This window comes from Dreissena polymorpha, chromosome 15, assembly GCF_020536995.1.
Source record: "Dreissena polymorpha isolate Duluth1 chromosome 15, UMN_Dpol_1.0, whole genome shotgun sequence".
NCBI classification, from domain to species: domain Eukaryota; kingdom Metazoa; phylum Mollusca; class Bivalvia; order Myida; family Dreissenidae; genus Dreissena; species Dreissena polymorpha.
This window is the reverse complement of record NC_068369.1, coordinates 62,814,981-62,837,167: the sequence shown is the minus strand read 5'-3', so window position 1 is coordinate 62,837,167 and position 22,187 is coordinate 62,814,981. Positions and strand designations below refer to the sequence as shown.

Genomic DNA, 22,187 nt, shown 5'->3' with positions numbered 1-22,187 from the left:
TTGAACATTCAGAGAGTAGTCCGGAATTCCTTACACTGAACAGTGCTACTACCTTTACGCTGAACACAGACACAGTGATGTAGCCAAGGTTCAGAAGTTTATCTCGAAACAGCCTATGAAATATTCGAATATATTAATGCGTGTCTGCTGGCGTTATGTAAAAGTCATTTAAGGTGAAAAGCTGGGTTATACAGCTACGCCGAAAAAGGCGCATTAGTGCTCTATACCCATGTTTAGGTCAAAGTTGTTGGCATCCTGTGAACTGCTAGGGTAACAAGTAATTCATTAACAACAAAGTACGAGTCAACAGGGCTGTCTTGATGACTACCTTATTCGTGAGTAAAAAGTATTGCTCGCAGATTTATTTTTTTTTATGTTTTTTTACCTATTATCTTATTGTTTACTTTGAATTTGTATATGGTGTCAAAAATCGAAAGTTTTGTACCGGGAATTTACATCATGAAAATATATTCTTAGTGAGTTTGGTATTCGATATTCCAACAATGTGCATTTAAAATGATCGTGATTGCATATTTTCTTTATATTCAGTTCTCATTATCATTTCATCATACTTTCTATGCTTATAGAACGTCAAAAGGGCCATGTTGTTGTTATTTTGTTTAAGTTATCTCTATAAAATAAATAGGATGACAAAAAGTGAACACACATCTCGACCCGAGCGTTAAGACACACTCTTTATAAATTTGAATGGCTTGTGTTGATTTCAAACTTGCGATTAATTTTCAAAAGTGAGTTGCGTCTTAAATTATGCAATAGCGAACAACTTCAGTGCCTTCAGCGCTTTGATTAAGTATGTTGATATATTTCATATTTAACAAAAATCGTAGATGGACAAGGTTTGCATGGTCGATTCTTGCATGTTTCACACGTGGCTGAACGTACACAAAACAGTAGTGTGTGTTTTTAAAAGTAGTTCACTTTACAAAACCGAAGATGGCATTTCTCACGATGTAAAATGTGCGATGTTGCTGGCGTGTACTGCCAGATCAACATGAGCACTCTGTATACACGCACGGTATAGTAAACAAATCACATCAGCTTGCTCTATCTTGGAGTCCTTTTTTATTTTCAATACAGTCTGACATACTTTCTTAAACGCTTCATCCATAGGTCATGATAACAATTATTACTCATAACAATTATTACTCATATCGCAAATGTCTCTATTGCTATGATTTTAATTTAATGATTGTGATCGAATTTTGATATATAACGCAGCCTGGGATGCACGGATTTCAAAAATAAATAAAAACTTTAGGGTCGGCACAAAACAGAGAGGGTAATCACGTGACAAACAAGATGGCGACGGCCATGCGAGACAGTAATTTTACGTCGTTTTATACCCTTCTCGGCATAGACGTCGCCATCTTGTTTCTCACAAGATGCACCCTTCTGAATTAGAATCGGTCATATAAGTGACGCTCCATTGGTCATTGTCGGCTTGGGTACTACTTATGTGTACCCCCGTTAGTCCTAAGCATACCTAAATGTACCCCGGGTACGGAAAATATTCTAAAACGTACCCGACCAATTTAGACTGTACCCGAGTTTTATTCCCGCCCAAAATCAGATATCAAGAAACGCGCTACGGGATACACAACAACATTCTTTTTTAACAAAACCTGCCTCAACATGCATGCTCTTTGCGTATGAGTTTCGATAATATAGAGGCCATTTGACAGAATATTGGCATACATATAAACATAATCAATTTGAGAAAAAAGGCCGACAACGACCAAGTTAGTGTTAGAATTCCGGGTACGTCTTTGTATAATTTCTGTTCACGAGGTACATTTAAGTATACTTGAGAGTACCCGGGGATCATTTAAGTAGTACCCGAGACGACAATGACCGATCGAGAATAATTAACTGTCACGAATGGGAACATTTGTTCAAAGCATTATTAAAATCAATCAATGCATAATAAAATTATAGAGTTTACATGCACAGAAATGGCTATAAACTGGCGTATTTCACATTTGTCTGGAAAGAATACCATTGGCCTTGCGCGTGATCATGTTTTATAAGCGCGACACGCCGTCTAAGGTTAGATAACTTTTGTATCAAATTAGTTCGAATATTTAAATGCTAAAGGAAGTAAAAACGCTGGAAAGCTTCGGATAATCGGACAGACGGACAGTCCGAAAAACTTACCCACAAAGTGTTTTTTTATAGTCCCACCTTTCTACTTGTACTTGTAGTGAGTGAATAAAATCCTCCAAACCCACTGTGCAAGATGCGCCACGCGTTTATTAAAGAACGATACAAGGGAAAGGACTCGACTTAGTATTTTAACAAAAATTGCATAATTACTGCCCTTTAAAGACAGCGGAGCTTGGAAACACTAAATAGTAAGCCCCAGGGCCATTTAAATAATTGTTGATCGCAGTCTTTTTGCGCGAAGACCGTATCAATACAATATTATGCAAACGGAATCAACATTGAAGTTCTTTTTATTCAATAGCAATTATAATTATTCGGAATAATAATTGTTTAAAGACCAAGATTTAAAACAAAATGATTCATAATTCTTTATTTAATATATTGTCCATAGCACCTAACTAAAACATATACAATATAGCACTTAATTTGTTTTTCAATCCCATTTTTTACAAGAGTCTATGTCGTATTGCAAATAGCTTTCCACATACCGTTTTTGCGACATTTTGTATTGAAATATTTTTGTTTATTATTTGTAAACTGCAGAAATTTGAATTCTGTGTAGAATGGACAATAGTCGAAATAGTAGTTGTCCGTCGAATTAGCACTATCAGTATGGATCCAGGTCGACAAAAGTGTTACTTTTATATTGAGAAAAATGTTCCAGTGAATTTAGATCCATGAAATAAGCATAACATTTGCGTCAAAATCGTTACATTTATTAGACGGTCTGTCGTTTCAAAAATAAACTTCCACTTATAGTATTTATGATATAATTATTGGCCATACTAATTATTGTTTATTTATTGTTTATTCAAATCTCACCATTAATAAAAAGGTGTATCGGGTATCTAGTGGTGTCGATAAGTCGAAGTAAAAGATGACAGCTTATCATATTTATGAAGATAGCTCTACGCATTATTTTTACAAATAAATTATCTCTAAATGTATATGTAAACGTATAATGGCACTCGTGCTTGTGACGTCAATTATTTATGTCAACATTAAATGAATTGTTGTTCCCGGACAAAACAAGTCTAGTGTGAACCAGGCAAATGAAAAGATAGCACGTAATGAAAGGCAAGCTTCCGTTTATCGAACCGGATATAAAATGCCGCCAGCAGTACAAATAGTTGTAAGTGATGTGTAACCCATAAAGGAATAAGCATTTTGAATTAAATGAAAAGAGGGCGTTTGATTCAAAACACGTTTCTAGTTTATACATATACAAGTATATACATTGTTATTTTCATAATGCATGCGCTGAAGATTGGAAATTAGTGCATACGAAACTATCAAAATTCTGCATTGCTACTAGCTCCGTACGTTATAAGGTGAAGGTCGTTTTTGTTGTTGCTGTAAAGCGTCTGCATGAGAAAAAGTGAAATTTGGACTTGCATTATCTAGATTTAGTGAATGATAATGGCTGTACTACACACACACCTTCATTTAGTTTGTTATCTGACGTGTGTGACAGTGGTTTCTGCGGAAATTCATCGGGCAACGACTAATCCTTCGAAATATGCCAAACAGGATGAATTTTTTTACGTGGACGATTTACCTCATCATCAGGCTCATTTGAAACTTGATAATCAAAATTCTGCTAAACACGATTGGTTGGAACTTAAAATGCAGACTAGCTATGAGACGTGGATTTACTCTATAGGTGGTGCTATACTTGTGGGTCTCAGTGGCATATTCCCCCTTCTAGTTATCCCCATCGAAGCTGGGCCTGCGCTAAGACACGGGGGTGAGTTGGCTCCCTTTTATGGCTCAGGCTTTACTCTAGTCTTTACCATTGGAGAATCTGACTGGACTTTTATGTATTATCTTTGTGTTCTGCGCATGGTAAATATTTATATCAGGGATGCATTATGTGTGACTATTATCAAATAAACCCCTTAAAGGATTAAAAAACAATAAAATCACATGAACATATGCTATACATTTAAAATGCTGAGACACTAGCCTCAGATCTTTAAAAAAAAAACGTTGAGATGAGTAAAATCTTGATGTATGAAAAAAAAGAAAAATCTATTTTAAAAATTCTGCTTATTTGTTTTGCAATAACAAAATGTTCCATGCTCTGGTAATGTCAACGCAATACAGCTGGAAACTGTCTGCCATTCCCAACTAGTCATCTTGGCACTAGTGATTTAGGACTTCATAAGTTGATGCTTAACAACCCCTGACCAGGTTTTTTTTCCTTTTTTCCAAATATCTGCCCTTTCCCCTAGACAAATTTTTCCCCTCTTACAGAGATTTTCCCCAAAACAATGATATCGAAAACATAAAAAAAAAATATTGCATAATTAAATTATCTGTCCCCTTGAATTTGTTTTAAAAACAGTAAAATAGGTTAAATTGATTTTTTAAGACTTTCCTTATTTTTACCCAAAATCCGGCTTTTTTTTCCCCTCAAAAAAAGGCCAGGCCCTTTCCCCAAAATCAGATAAAAAAAACCTGCTGACACACTTTTAATTTGATGATCTCCTGAAATGAATGCTGTTATTAACTAAAAGAAGAAGGAATAGTGTCCTAGGTGGAAAATATTTGCTACACTCATATTTATCGGGATGGAATTGGGACATGTACATGTAACAGGTGTGTTTGTTGCTAATGTCTTTCATTTTTTTTTTTTTAATTTAACAAAGGTTTATGTTGACCTGGCATTTAGTACTGGTTAAAGTCTATGAGTACTGCCACAATTATATTGACAGTACGTTAGAATGAGATATAGCAGTTCCCAGATCATTACAGTGAGTAAGGCATTTGAATCAAGAATAACACTGTCACATTTCAACAACTGTGATAAAAATTTAACTTTACTACCGGTTATTATACATGCTGCATCAAGAAATCTTAACTAGTAATTACACATGTGCTATCATAAAGTGTCAGTAGGGACATTAGATTTTACCTTAGGCATTCAATAAGGATGTTTAATTTTAATACTTGTTAACACTGGGAGTTCTGACTACACAAAGGATTTAAAAAAAATAATGACAAACTTTTTTTCACAAACAAAATAAAATAATTTATTGTATAATAAGTAGTATATTGCTGTGACATTATTTTGGACTGCATTGTGCAAATTTGCACCAAAAAATGGGCACAATTATAAGTTTTTATTTTTGCATTTACTAAATGCATTCTACTTACCGAAACACGTTTCTGTACATAAATCCGATCAGAATGTCTAGAAGAAAACGAGTGACTTGATAGCCTAGACATTTGTGAAATTCCAAACTATGAACACAGAAAGCACTGAGAATTATTTAAGGATTGTTTCACGTCAGTGAAGCACTTTCTTGTTCACCAACAGTAATTCATCCAGAACTATGTAGATAAATACAGAGGAATGACATGTGCATGTTCCAGTTGTCTATAACCTAACATAATATATATAAGCTTTAGAAGTTCAGTTAAACAGTGCACTTGATAAACATTCTGTTACCGGTACTTATAGAGAACTGAAATATGAAAGCCTTACTATTTGTGACAACAGTAAATGATTATTTTCTAAATATTATGTTTCTTTGTATTTTCAAAATGTGTTCATTAGTATTATTTGTATTTTGTACAACACAAGTCACAAAGATTTTCAATATATTGAAAACAAATTAAGTCCAAAAGATTTCACATTTAATAGTGATTCCAAGTTCCATCATATTGTGATGGTTGTTAATCTGTCAATATCCTGTTTGTTATTATGGACACAAATATAATTCTTGGATAAAGCTTACTGACACATGTCAATTAATAAGTTCTTCTACATCTCTACATGTAGCTATGTATTAACGGTGGCTTTTCTTGAGTATGTATTTTCATAGGCAATACAAAACATGTGGTTTTGGTTAACATTGTATGTGTAACTATGGTGATGGGTCTTCACAACTAGTAATAACATACATGTATGTAACAAATTTACTATATTTTAAGACAAATGTAAGAAACCACTTTGTATATTTTGGTATTTCAAAAAATATCTGGAACCAGAATATTTATGATCCAAAAATGGTGTGCTGGCTTTAATGTCCTCATGCTTTTTGAAACATAAACAATATATTTGGTTGGCCTGAACGATGTGGTACATAGTATTGTGTAGAGAAGGGGGTAGTGTTTCAGTCTACTTCTTAATAAGAATCATTAGCTTGGTATGCCTGCTGGCTGGAACCAAATAACAGATGCTGAGATACAGGTACATACATGTACACATGTAGCTTGTTACATACACATGTCTTCTAGTCTTCTTGTCAATCTTTTTGTAAGGCATTTTGTAACAGTAAATAAAAACAGTGCATGCAAGAATTCTTGAAAGAAAATTTTTAATATACATTTCATGTGTGTGTGTGTCTTTGAGTTGATCTTAAGAAGTATGATAGAGTGTAACTATGAAGTATAGATAACAATCCAAATATGGTAGCTGTACAAAGTTGTGTATGTGTACTATTCTTAAAAGCAAATCCAGTATTATTTTGGGCTGGAATAAATGTATGGATATCAGCCTAAATGAACCTTGCACAGTTTGATTTGTGGGTTTCGGTTGTTTGACCCTGAAAATGTCTGTGTTTTCATGAATTCGAAAATTTGACTTTGCTTTAAATATAACACACATTCACTGTTCATGTGCCTATTTTTGTTCTGTATCACTGAAAACATTATTATTATTGCAGGGTTTTTTACCTTTTATAACAGACGCAGAATATCGGCGTCTTCCCCCACCAAACTAGGCTGGTTTTTTCCCCTTTCCGGACCAAAAATTAAAAAAAAAAATATTTTTTTTTTAATAGAAAGATGTGTCTCATGATTATAATATCTCAATTCTATTTCAATTTAATCTTGTCAAACGTACTAAATCATGAAAAAAGCATTCAAACAGTTTTGTTTTTTTCCCCAAATATGTCTCTTTCGCCCTCTATTTTCCCCTTTCACCTAGCGTCCAGCGTCTTCCCCTTTGTCTATAAAAAAAACCCTGTATTGAAGCTTAATAGTCTAAAACTGATAACGACAATTTTCTTAATCTTTTTGAATTACCAAAAAGATTTTTTATAAACTCATAAAACTGCCCTTATATTTTTGAGATACAGTCTGAGTGTGACCTCCTTTTTAACTTTAATGTGACATCTTGACATTATACTTATAAATAAAGATAAATCCTGGTAAATTAACACATGCATGCAGAAAGTATTCTTAAGAATACATAAAAAGCTGTTTTAAAGGGAGTTCACAGATTATTACATGTATTTTGTTTAAACATCATGAAATAAATTTACAAACAAGCCTGTAATATATATTTTGAAAAGTTTTAAATAATTAAAATAACAAGAAGAGAAATGAAATAAAAATTGTCTTTTGCATCAAACTTGAGGCATCAAGTAGCAAAAGCTACATCATCGTAACTCACTATATACTAGTATACCCCTACCCCTCCCTTTTTGAATCTATGACATAGTTACATAGTAAAATTATGTAGTTATTACTTTTTTTTTATTTTTTTCGATGATAAGCGTTAAAAATGCTCTATAATGTTTTAGATTTTGATTGATGATTATTTTTTACATTTTTTTTTTAGCTAGGAGTACTATTTTGCATGTTTTAAATTAAATATATTTTGATAATCAATACATTCTGTTTTCAATTTGTGATATTTTTTTATTGTAATTTTTCGAAACTATTAACAAATCTTTTAAAGTCTCTCGTTTATGACGTACATCAATATACAAAAATAATGAACATAATTATATAACAGTTGGGTGATTTTCTTTGGTTTATAAAAACATGGTTTTGCTCGAGGCCTGGGTATTTTTTACTGATGGGTTGCTATGTATTCGCCCAGTGCAGGTTGGCAAGTTTATAATATGATCCGCTTGAATTACGCAGATCAAAGATTTCACCAAATTTGTTTGTGCCTACCTTTATACCAATTCATTTAATGACCCTATAAAGGTTTTGATCTCAATGATAACATGGGAAACAAAACACTGTATAGTTATTGGACTGAGCAAGACCGAATGAAATAAAATTATTGACATAATAGATGTACATGTATTGAATTCTCTTATGTAAATTTGTTGACATCTTCATGTAATCTGCTACAAGATATGCTTTATTGAGACCATATATTTGGCCATCCGTGCTCATATATATATGTACATTGTAGAGATTGCTGTATTTTATAATTTATATAGGCATTCCTCGTAATGACACAAAATATAACGATAACAACAGAACTCTCCAAATTATTCATTTTTTTTTGCGTTTGTAACGCTTTTTAATTTTTAGGTACTCTTGTACATGTAGGAGAATCATCCATTTAGCCACTTACATGCTTGTGGATAAGTTAAAGCCGGCCGAGTTGATTTTTCTCACAACAATTTGGTTTTCTCAACTGACCAGAATTGATCAGTATTGGTCAGATACATTCTAAAGCTTTACTCTTCCATACTGATTTTCGCAAAAATTGTGCCAAAAAATGCCAAAAGCATCAAAAATACGATACTTAATCATGTACATAACGGAATCCTCAAGACTACCGGTATTATTAACCTGTGACGTATACACGCTTTGGGTCACGTGAGCACCAATTTCACGTGATTTCCACTTCCGCGCTTTTCAAAACAAAGACGAACTACTAAATCATAGGTGTTGGGCGTGTGGCCAAGTCACTTAAAACACTATCAATATGTCATAAAACAACATTTTTCATCATTTTGACAAAAATAAAGTTCTGATATTATATATATTTACAAGATAAGTATCTCTTGAGACAGGAAAATCACCCACATCAACATGTTTAAGCCATAAAGTGCCTACATGGCGGTCGATTTTCGTAAACTATGTACCATTTTGTTGGGAAAGGAATGCCTCGTTACGAAAAATGACCACGAACGGCTACTTATCAACATAAACTACAAGAAAACACTTCTCGAACTCGCAGAAATGCCAGGTCGTCGTCTGACTGAACGTTCAGTGCCGATATTTACAAGAGTAAAACTATTGAAAGTCCAGCTCCATGTCGAGCAGCCATTCAAGTTAAACACGATTCTCGGTTTCAGATATTCGGTAACTCTGAGGCGCGGAACCAATAGTTGGATACATAGCTTAAGGTGAAGGACAGATCATTGTACACGATTGAAATTAACATTCAAACATAACGATTATATTTGTGTTTGGTGTGGACAAAAGACAAATCTGTGTTGTTAGTTGATTTTGTTAATTGTAATTGTGCGGATTATGTTCGGTAGCTGGGGTATTTCGATACTTTTATTCTTGTAAAATATCGGCACTGAACGTTCTTCTATCTATCAGAATTTTTTTGTGGTCAAAATAATGAAAAATGTTGTTTTATGACATATTGATAGCAGGGATCATATTTTCCCGCAACATCAATCGGTCTGGATTTAAATGGGGAAAAAGTGTCCGAAAATTTATATCCGAAATCATGACAAATTACGTTAACATATATACCATTGATTTTGCCATTCATGAAAGTGGTATAATAAATGTACAAGTTCAATTGCCTTTGGCATTTTTTTTAAACGGAACATACGAGTTTTCTCAATTGGTTTTATGATTTTTTTCTTTTTTATTGTTGTTTCGTGTGTTGTTGTATTTGACCTTTTTTTCATCGTTGTCAATATTATTTATCTGTGTAAGTCTATACCTATGTTTTAAATCGTTGTCGATTTGATAATAGCTTACATACATGCACTGAACCTAACAAATGTCTGTGTGTAGGTTGGATACTGGCAACAACAAAACCAAATAGTTGAGAAATAATTCGTGTACGTTATAGTTTGTTGTCAAATAACCCACGGCCGATAGTTAAGATGCGTAGGGATTAAATCACGAGTGCGAAGCACGAGTAATTTGAAACCACCCATCTAAACTTCCGGTCGTGAGTTATTCAAAAACAAACAATAAAGTACACGAATTATTTTGATTCTAACACGATTTTTACTAAAGATTTATACAATGTATATGATTTTTCTTGTGTACTATTTTATGTGAAGTTCCGCCCATAAAAATAACTTTCAGCTGTTCTGTCAATCAGATCCGCAACTTTCATTTATTTATTGCCGGATTATTACGCTGGTGGAAAATGTACCGGCATGTTTTGTTTAGTTACAGCGCGTGTTTTCAGTGTATAAGGTCCGCTCACAATAATATGAATTATTGCAGAATATCCGATTTTGTTCTTTGTTTATATGAAAGTTTACTGTATCATGCATGAAATGCACACTTTCCACGAGGATTATGAACATTGAAGTTTTCATCTCCGAAGTAACTGTCAACGATTTTATCGTGGACGAGTACACAAAATCGGACTGACTGTTTGGGATTTTCAATCGGTCTTTCATGACCCCAATCGGTCTAGGACCGACAAAACCGAAAAAAATATGATCCCTGATTGATAGTTTTTATAATAAGTGACTTGGCCACGCGCCCAACACCTGTGCTCCGAGTCTGTGCATTTATTTTCATTCTTCAGGCGAGTCCATGCCTCAAGCGAATCACGTGGTTTTACATGTGACCCGCGCGTGTTTAAATTTAGATCATTTCTGTCCATGGACAGAAATTGAAAAGCCCTATCTTTGTACTGATTTTGGGCATTTCTTGGCCGATTCTGACCATTTTTTTGCACATCTGACATAAATACCATCAAATTTTGACTCATAATCACTTTTTTTTGCGACACATAACAAAAATAGGAAAATACACTAACATCAACACGGCCGACTTTAAGTACCGGCATCTAATAAATATTTACTCCTGTACAGCTGTACTGCAAATGGTTCACTGAATAAACCAATTATCTCATCATGCAAGCTTTGGTAGCATGCATTTTGTAAAAAAGATTTAACGCTGTGTGTTATTAAAAAGCAAAGCTTTTATGTGTTTATAAAGGCAAAATAAAAAAAAGTAAAGGTGATCTTATATCCACACTTTAATTTTAGGATATACAATATACCTGTAATAATAATTGTGGCTCACAAATGTGGGTAATCATGTATTCTCTCAATTATGTATCAGATTGTGTGACTGATATGAAGGAAGCTAATCCATATGAGATCCTAATCTCTAGGTCTTAATCACTACACCCACATCTCTCACTATAATGTCGGCAGGTAGGGAGCATGCCATGTTAGCAATTGTTGTAGACTTGAGACAACAATTTTCCTATGTACATGTATGCCTCAGCATCTGGATAGAATCAGTATAATCGACAGTACCACAGATAGTGCCAAAATTCTCATAATAAATAGTGTTTTGCAACTGCATGTGGTGTTAAATAGGTTATTGCATGCAAATTGTCAATCTATGCGCATATCTAAGATTGTGATGATCCAAAATGTGGGTGCTTGGTCTTTAAAATATTGGAGACTGCAAGCATTAAAAGCTTGCAAACTGTATGCTGCATTGAACCTAACAAAATGTAATCAGGGTTTCCTGTCAATTTAGTATGCTTTTCCCCATGATATTTTCATAACTATTATTAAAATTTTGTGCTATTAATTTTGAAGAAAAATTATCTTTTACATTGAGTCAAGTTACATTCAGTCAATTACATCATCAGCAGCAGGATAATTTATATATTTTTTACCACAGGTGGTTAGCATGTGGCTATGATATTAATTAGTAAAATAATCAGTTTGAATCAAATTTATTTCTGTGTTGAATAAGATCAAGTTCATGAAAATCGCTGCACAATTTATGAAGTTATTGCTGTTCAAAGTGATGCACCCTGTTTTCGGGTGATCTTGAGTTGAATACCTTCATATAAATATATTTGATAGTGATTTTTTTCAGAGAAGTTTATTATGTCCCCCACCACTATAGTGGGGGACATATTGTTTTTGCCCTGTCTGTTGGTCTGTCTGTTGGTTTGTGCCAACTTTAACATTTTGCAATAACTATTGCTATATTGAAGATAGCAACTTCATATTTGGCATGCATGTGATATCATGGAGCTGCACATTTTGAGTGGTAAAAGGTCAAGGTCAAGGTCATCCTTCAAGGTCAAAGGTCAAATAAACTAAATCAAAGCGGCGCAGAAGGGGACATAGTGTTTCTTACAAACACATTTCTTGTTTTTCAATTATTTTTATTCAAAATGATGTTTTTGCTAATTAATATCACTGCCACACTCTAACCACCTGTGATTGTTACAATTGTTAGTTTTCTGTTACATAAGAGTAAAATGAAATCACTACTGGCACATGTTTTATGAAGCAAACTAGTTGGCTAAAGTTTCTAAAGTTTTCATTTCTTTAAATAATTTTTAAAATGATTTTTTTAAAGCAATGTTATGATGCTTGTTATTGGTTTTTATTTGAAAAAGCATTTGGAAGTTTTATTTAACTGCAACTAAAATGTACTTGGAAAGAGAAATAGAAACATATACACAATTACCTAGCTGGGATACCTAGCTTTGGTCTACAAAATTTCCTGTCTTAGTCATAACTTTGCCTTATATGAATGGATTTTGAAATAATTTTGCTCAAATGTCCACAGTCAGAAGACAATTTTCAAAGTGTAACACCCTTCTCCATACCTTATATGTCAAGGTCACACTAAGAGGTCATAAATCAAATATATAATGATGATAAAACAGCTTAAAAATTCCTTAATCACCTATACCTTTTATATATATTGATGGATTTTGAAAAAACATTGTAAACCATCTTTAAATGATGTATTGAGTGTTACAATATCTCCAAAACTCGAAGGTCAAGGTCACACTTAAAGGTCAATTATTAAATTTGGCCAAAATCAGCTTGATAATTCCTGGTCTAGCCATTAACTTTGCCATAAATTGATTGATTTCAAAATAACTTTCTGGCATGACATTTTTGACATGGTATTGATGAACGCGGTCAGAATGTATATCTTGGCAATATCTGGGCCAAGTTCATATCTGGATCTTTTTATTCTTTTGGGTCTGAAAACTAGGTTACCAATTAAAATCTTTCTTGAGGCCACATTAATGACTCAATCTTGATTTAATATGCTAAATATGTTTATCATGTCAATATCTGGGCTGGGATCATATCTTGGTCTCATGTGTCCAAAAGCTAGGTCACCAGGTGAATTGGTAGAAAAACCTTGTAAGCATTCATATTATATATTCTGTTTTAGTAACATACAGTTTAAGACGCAATGATTTCTGGAAACAACAGAATATTCAAATAGATTGCCATCCCAGTCAATTATCACTCTTCAATTGCATAAACAATACATATTCATAATGAATTTGGTAAAGAACATGAATACAGCAGTACTTAGTTCTTAGTACATAGCCAATATGCAATCTGTGTCAAGTGTATTGAACTTACCTTTCTGTGATGGCTTTGAGTTCCCTCCTTGTGTGTATCCATTGATGTAATTATCTATATCCTTTACTTAACAAGCTAATTGTCTCAGACATATAGACTAAACCATCACCACAGTTCTTTAGCACATGGTTGAGACAAAGTAAATGACAGCCTAATGCTTTAGCATATCAGGTGCAGAGTATCAATATCAACTTCTTGTTGCCTAGTTGTCTTCATGTGGATTTAAAATTCCAAGTTTCATTAATCCTGTGGTCTGTATTCAAATATATGACCAGTGAAAACACATGCATCAGTTGGTTGGCATCATTTGTATTTTAGCTGAGATCTGATACAATGTATGCTGGTATTTCAGCTTTTCCGTATGAGCACTTCCATTAGATGCATGTCAAAGGCTTAAAGTGATATGCAGTTCTGTATAGGCACCCTCTCTTTGGTTAATATGGGTTATCTGATGGCAAGACTTTATTAAAGTTCAATAAAATACGCAGTAAAGTGACAACATCAATGACTAGTAACTGCAATTGAAACAGTGAGCCATAATTCCCACTGGTTTCCCAATTGTAAATCACCCTCTGATGGTTCCTGTTGGAACTCATGTGTAACTGGTGTATGTTTCTCTTTCATTGACTGGAGACATCAATATTTCATCGGCTCTAGATTCAGTTATGGAAATGACTTGTGGCTCTCAGGCATCACTGCCTAGGCAAATACAATGCTGGAGGTTTTCTGTCAGAACAATGCCTTGGGTAAGGGGACAAAATAACCTTCAAGTTTCAGTGTCAGGCCTTCTTGTAGAAAGCTTGATATAGCTGGCACAATTATTTAAAAAAATATATGGATAGGTGGTTTGTGTCTCATATTTAGCTTGTCAGGACTGTTACTTTATAATTCATTATGCAATTTGAAATAACCATTACTGAATTGACAAAATTCACCATGTGGAGAATGACATATGTGTACATGTATGTATCTGGCTTTAAGGTCAAGGCCACATTTTATATGTCACAGGTTTATTGACATTTATCTTGTTAACACTCGAAAGGTCACAATTATGCTTTCTTGCTCAGTCTTCTTCTTCTTCAAACATTAAGTTATGTGCCATTTATATCTAAGTTTTGAGAATCATCCTCTTTGATTGATAAAATACAACAATGCTATAATTACATTTCTGTCAGAAGCAGTTTACTTGACTTATTCCTATGTTTACCAGCAGGCAAAAAATATCAGTGTTTGTTTCCGCTTCCCAACCAACGCACCAAAATTGCGGCAACCCAGTTAATTTTTTCTGATTATATTAAGAATTAGTAATCAGGGCTTTCCTTTGACCCGAGCTCCCGGGTTTTGACGCTTGAAAATTACAGAATACCCTAGTTTGACTCTTGAGAAAATTACGTCATGCGTCACATTTGACCCAGGGGAATGTACCGACTTGCGTCAAAGAGATCAAAAGTTATTAAGAGTAATCGATAATTGGCTTGGGGCGGAGTATCTTTTGGTAGACGCTAACCTATATCGCCCGTTTGAAGCACAAGTCCGCCCAGTAGGCGGAATTTTGCCCATTGAGAAATCTAATAATGACCAATTAAAACACTGCTGGTTCGATGACGCGTGTATCAACGTTCCATTATTTATCCGAGCGTTTGTTATCAGCTGTTTGCAGAAACGACATGTATTCAACCCACCAAAACAGAATGGACTCACCCGCGTCAGTTTTAATAATATCCAATATATAATTATAACATCCCTATCCACAATATTTTGAGAAATACTTCCACAATATGTCAGAATGTATTTCCAATGCTGAATACAGTGTACCCAACCCTGTTTTATTCCATGTTTGCTCTGTTCAAAGACGCGCGAAAGTTATGCTGGCATATGTACTGTCTACAAACTAAATTTACACGCTTTGCATCAGAGTTGCTAATAATAACCATAGAACTGGTATAACTGACCGTGTGGCAAAGTGACAAATTTGGATGCTGCATCTGCTAATTGATTACAACATAGGTGTAATAGTTGACCATTTGAGACGGCATAGAAAATCGGCGTGTTTGTCGCACGTCCTCAGTAAAGATGGCACATGAAATAATTAAATCCGGATTTGAGCCGTCCAGGGTCGATTTTGAGATGATAGGAAATCCAATTAGTTAGTTTAAGGAGGTATTTTGATGGTAAACGGTTGGCACTGACATGAGAAGTAACTGACGAAACATCTTTTTGTTTTGTTTTAAAACATCTTCGCTACTTTCCCAAAACCGTACCATTCTACGAACATTGCTATAGTTGTCCGCCAACTATAAATTATCTATTAGCAAAGTAAAGCACTGCAATATCATACTTAAAACAATATGTCAACCAAATTATATATTAATTGCGTATTTGCTAGGTTACTTATTACTGGCTTTCATTTTCTGCAGACAAACAAAACACATATTTTATTTCATTCGCAAACGACGTATCTCTACCCGATTTCGGATACGGTATGGTTCGTCGATTTTAATTTATTTCCAACGGTCTTTATAACATTTTTTATAGAATGACAAATACACATGCGGTGTTACGGATGGTCTGATTGATAAATTTTTGCATTGTACTCGCAAGAAATTGCACATAGAAAGAAAATAAAGAATAACAATAAGCAAGGGCTGGAGGGGCTTTGCCCTCTATTCCCTTTATCCTACGGTCTCTGAATCTCTGCTTAATTTTCCGTATTTCGAATTTGGGACAATTGACACCCCTGATATATATTACATGTATGTCACTACAAGTGCGAGTGTATTTTTCACAATGTTGGTCACAATGTATGTTTGCATTATCTCTTTCATTGACTGGAATATATTAAGAAATAAATGTTTAGATATTTGTAAATTTGTTGCTTTATATATATATATATATCTCAGTAATTCGCTTTAAGTACAAAAGATCATTGACTTTCCTGCGTTATTATTATGACTCATACAAATTTGATTTTGACTCTTGAAAATTTGGTCCCAAGAGTCATTGACTCTTGAGATTGGAGGTCTAAGGAAAGCCCTGAGTAATAAAACATCATGTTTACATTTCTACGCAGTGGTGGTTCCAGTTTTCACAACACAGTAAAGCAATAGCGCAAAATTTACGCCAGTGGGATGTATGTTACATGTAGGGTAAAAAATGAAAGACTTCATTTTCACTACATTATGATTTATTATTAAGTTTATCTTCATTTGAAACATTAGTCTGTAGTACATGGATGTAGCGTTTAGCCGTTTAAGCATGGAAACTATCACACGTAGTTCATTTTCAATTATCTGTACACAACTTTTATGGAAAAAATATTTCCATCCTACCCAGCCCTATTTTCTATGTGTCAGGCAGGGGAAGCAAACATTTTATATTTTGGGCCTTTCTGACAACTGCTTTATTCCCATGATATTGCAGTATTGATCATAACGAATTAAGAGCCATAGAAATGCAATGGCACGTTAAAAAAGGCACTGCATTTGTTTCCATGCCATGAAGCTCATTGAAAACTGAAATTTGTTCATTTTTATGATTTCCTTTCTTAAAAAGAAACCCAAATAATTTGTGTTAATGCCACAAACCTTTTGACGACATTGGGAATAAAACCACCTTCATTTATTAGCTCAGCTGTTTTCGGAGAAAACCCGAGGTATTGTCATAGCCTCCTCGTCGTCCGCCGTTCGGGCTAAAACCTTTACATTGGCTCTAAAATTAAAGTGCTTCCACCTACAACTTTCAAACGTAAATGCCGAGTGACCTTGATGAGTTCTACACGCCACACCCATTTTTGGGTCACTAGGTCAAAGGTAAAGGTCACTGTGACCTCTAATATAAAACTTTAACTTTGCCTCTAACATCATAGTGCTTCCACCTACAAATTTGAAACTTCACATGTACATGCACCTTGATGACTTCTACACGCCACACCCATTTTTGAGTAACTAGGTCAAAGGTCAAGGTCACTGTGACCTCTAATATAAAACTTTCACTTTGCCTCTAACATCATAGTGCTTTTACCTACAACTTTGAAACTTCATATGTACATGCACCTTGATGAGTTCTACATGCCACACCCATTTTTGGGTAACTAGGTCAAAGGTCAAGGTCACTGTGACCTCTAATATAAAACTTTAACTTTGCCTCTAACATCATAGTGCTTTTACCTACAACTTTGAAACTTTATATGTACATGCACCTTGATGACGTCTACACGCCACACCCATTTTTGGGTCACTAGGTCAGAGGTCAAGGTCACTGTGACCTCTAAAAAAAAAAAATTCTGACAAGCTTTCGCAGCCGAGTGTGGCACCCATTATGCGGTGCTCTTGTCAGTAATTATTATGATGGTTAGAATATTATAACTACAATAAAGTTGATAATAAATATTAATTTTCAAATATGTGTATACAGGCCAGAATTTTTAATTAAATGAGTTTCGGATTTGTTTTTTTTTAAGTGTCGGGTAGGAGGACGGAAAAAAAGATGGGTGACCAAATATGCACTCATTTTAAAAATGTTATGGTATGAAGTTCTTTTTAATAAGCAATAGCACTGATTGTTTTCAAACATGTTGATGTGCAAAATGATCATAATCAGACTGTAGGTCTTGATGTGCAGTTTTTAAATTAGTTTGATTTTTTTTGCTGAGCATTTTGGTCATAGTACCTGTGCGTTTTGCGGACTTCGTGCATGGAACTGGCACAAAAAAAGTCGTCACCACTTTATCGCTGTGTGAAAACCGCAGGTAATTCCAACTATATTTATGACAATCATTTAAGGAACCTTACGACATTAATGAATAATGGCATTGACTATATATTTTAATTACTTTTTTTTTCCACTTGATAAACCAGATAACCAACATTATATAATAACGTTAACAATAATGTAACAGTATGCTGCATAAATGTTTCAAAATTATTTATTACAACCTAGAATCACACAAATATACATCATTTGAATGGAAAAATAAATCCAATATCAGAAAATAAAGCATCTCAATTCAAAGTGTTAAACAGTTACATTTGGCCATTTGGACATGATATACATCAACTTCTGTTTATTATTAAATTTTACAAATTTGAAAACAACACCTATTGTAAAAAGGTTTTCTGTTAGCTGTGGTGGTCGATTTCCAGGTTTAATTAAATGAATATTTTTCACATCTATTCCTTGACAGAAAGGCCCAGGATAATTGCCACCATCCATTCTTGTTGTCCGAAATAACATATTTTTACAAACTATATACAACAAATCAACACACAAATATCACTATCTTTATATGTTCAAATTTTATCATATCCGAAATATAGTACATCGAGGGAAAGACCTACTTGGTATCTTAGAAATAGTTGGTATCTTAACTAAAATATATCGTTCCCAGAACATTATAATAATGAAACAGTACTGTTAAACATAAATGCTCACAAATGCCTGTTGAAACAAGTTAACATGTGTTTTTGTCATGGTATTGATTAAAGAAATAGCGCCCCTAATAATCGTTATAATTATTGATCTTCGTGACAGTGCAGGATAACATAATTGATAGTTCAATGTCATAAAGGAGCCGTTAATCCGTTAATAAACCCCATAAACTTGACTATTTTATTTGGGCATTCATGGCTTGAAATCGTTTTAAAAACTGTTGATTTTCCGATTTTTGAACTTTTGGTACGAACCAGTTCTGAACAAAACCAAAGTTTGGTACCCATTTCATACCCATTAAAAATAACAAAAAAACACATATTATATGCACAAATTCTTCACTACAACTGCATTAAACAACACATAAAATTTTATTCTCTAAAATATGACCGTATTTGTGCGTAAAATATGGAAGGTTTAAAGTTGATAGGCGTAAATGGGGTACGCATTTCGAGCACCTGTTAAATTAAAATCGTTCTTTTCTTATTGCTGTCATAATATATTTTTGTCATTTGAATACTATCAATTTTATAAAATGGTAAAGAAATAATAAAATATTTACTTACAAATCGATTCCATTCTGGATTTCATTTGACAGTTGCATAATTATTGGGAAATTAGCAGACTTTGCTGATGACAGCGTTGTACGTAGCGTTCTTGAACAAACAATGATGGCGTAGCTTTTGGTAAATTCCAGCACATGTACATGATGAAGGATGTTCACATATTAATGTGGGTAATTAAAACTGGGTTTATTATGATGATTTATAACTAATTTGAACTTTTTCTAAAACCCGGCAAGCGTTTCGTGTTTAAAAGCCACCTTTTGGCATCCGAAAAAAAATGATATTTTATTATTATTTTTTTGGTTTTGTCAAAAATTGGAGTCGGCGGGTCCGAAAATCATTTCATTAAAAAATTTTGGACATAGTGGCAGTAGCAACAGTTTTAAGTAAATGTATCAGGGACCTGAATTAAAAAAAGTTCAATAGTTATTGACTTAATTGCATATTGGACCCCTAGATTTTCTGAGGAAAACTCTATGTCCACTTAAGAAGTTATGAAAGATAAAATGTGTGTGTCTGTGGTTGCATTGTTCCTTTATATTGGCAATATTGAGGGAAACATTTTCCATTTACAAAGTTCAATCAATATGGATAAATGCAATCAATATGTCGGGATAGGACGTATTCCTCAAGTTTAGCACTGGTATATAATTCACAGTGCCTACGGGCAATTAAGTGGATGACTAGATGACACCGTTGGGAGGTTCTGTTGTTTATGAATGCCAGGCATATGTCCATGAATGCATGCAAAATCTCTTGTATGTCTCAGAGGTATGGAGTCTAGAAAATTCCTGTGTACATTGTATTGTGTGCCAAATACAGTTGATAACTGTCACGCCTGTATTTACGTGTAGTTTTCTTATGTTAACAAAGTAACCAGTATATTATCTTGGTAACCAAGTAAGTTTTATAGAAGTCAGTATTCCTTTTTTGGGTTTGTGGCACTTTTAGGCCTGATTTTTTTTTATTAACCAGGTAAATATCTTTAATAGAGAAAGTACCATTAGGCTATAAAGATTTTATTGACTGTATTGAATCAAATGAAACCTTAGTGAACACAGATTTTTGTTCCGCAAACCTCATGTTATTGTCAGGTTGTTCTATGCCACCATAATACCATGCTCATTTTGTTGTTTCCTATGTATCTGATAGAAAACATTTTACTCAGATAATTGGATTTCTGCTGCAGTGAAAGTTTCTTATTATCCAGAATCTGGGTTTTCTTCAGCTGTCAATGATTGTTTTTTGCTTGCCTGATCACAAGATGATCTGTGATCACATTTGTCTGTTGTGTGTTGTCAACAAATACCTTTTGAAAACTCCACATTTATATCCCTATTTTTATATAACTTGGTCAGAAAGTTTGTCCCAGTGATATATCAACCATGTTTAAACTTGGTCATGTGGGGTCATAAACTAGGTAACTAGGTCATCAAACAAATCACTAAGTTTTAACACTCTTTTTAGCTTGGCTGTTTTCGGAGAAAACCTGTTGGGCATTGTCATATCCAGCTCGTCCACCGTCCTAAAACCTTAACACTGGCTCTAAAATCAAAGTGCTTCCACCTACAACTTTGAAACTTCATAATGTAGCTGCACCTTGATGAGTTCTATACGCCACACCCATTTTTGGGTCACTAGGTCTAAGGTACAAGCTTTCATTTATTCAAAAGTGCACACGCAGCCGAGTGTTGGCACCCGCTATGCGGTAGTGCTGCAACAATATACCAGTATATCGGTATATATCGCAATACGCAATCCCCATATTGTATTGCGATGTGATTATCATCATAGCAGTACGAACATTCTACAAAAATTCATCCACATTTTCGGCCAGAAAAGCCATCCGAAATAATGATACCGTATTTTTCGGGGTATAAGTCGCGACTTTTTTACAGGCAAAAGTAACATGCTTCGTATGCCTCGGAGTGTCGTATGTATGTACAAAATCGATTTATCCGAAGTCAGAATGTGAAATTTTCAAGTCAGAATTGCATAAATCCGCGAGTTTGATAACCATTGCCGGTAATTTGTTTCGCTGTTTTTGTAACACACTTTTAATTTACACATAGTTGGTTACACACTTCTAACGATACTATTGGGGTACTATACAGTACCGTAACGTAAATTGAACAACGCAGCAAAAAAGTAGTCCAGGGCTCGACACTAATGGTGGTCCGTTGACCCGGGGTCAGTAAAAAAAAGGGAGGACCAGTGAAACAAGAAATTTAGTTGATCCGTCGGACCAGTTATATTGTGAAATACTGGTGATAAGCCGTTTTCATCAATAAAAGAAGTTTATATGTTCATAATAAACCGATAATTTCATCATTATTTTATGGGCCGACTCGAGACCGGGATGAAAAATAGCAACATACTGGAAATTCTAATTTTTCTAGATGCCCGGATGACAAAAACCTTTTGTCGGATCAAAAAATCGATTTACATTCCGCAAATGTCTCCGGACTTCGCCATGATCTATCCCAAATTAACATAAAATTCGAAGCGTTCGGATTTAGAAATTAACAAAATGGTATTTATTATTTTGAAAAAGCAGCAATAATCAGCATGTTATCGATCTTAGTCCCATCAGAATATACTTTGTTTACTGTGCGAATTTACACTGGAGAGCGCCGAATATTGTTTTGATATTGCCGGAGAGTAAACGTGCGTA

General features: G+C 34.2%; 2 protein-coding genes across 3 annotated transcripts in view; one reads left to right on the top strand and one right to left on the bottom strand.

Moving 5' to 3' along the window:
* The window catches only part of LOC127860434 (F-box/LRR-repeat protein 7-like), a 36,476-nt gene extending 22,474 nt beyond the window's left edge, over positions 1-14,002 (bottom strand). Inside the window, exon 1 of one of the 2 annotated variants that reach the window (XM_052398515.1) lies at positions 13,521-14,002. In XM_052398515.1, the coding sequence (XP_052254475.1) occupies positions 13,521-13,562 (42 nt within the window). In that variant the 5' untranslated portion in view covers positions 13,563-14,002. Of the gene's footprint in view, positions 1-5,343; positions 5,469-13,520 lie in introns of those variants that run through there. The other variant, XM_052398514.1, reaches the window with a different exon arrangement.
* Positions 3,516-22,187, top strand: part of LOC127860435 (zinc transporter ZIP13-like) — a 49,381-nt gene continuing 30,709 nt past the window's right edge. The window contains exon 1 of the mRNA XM_052398516.1: positions 3,516-3,931. Within this exon, the coding sequence (XP_052254476.1) occupies positions 3,598-3,931 (334 nt within the window). The 5' untranslated portion in view covers positions 3,516-3,597. The remainder of the gene's footprint in view (positions 3,932-22,187) is intronic.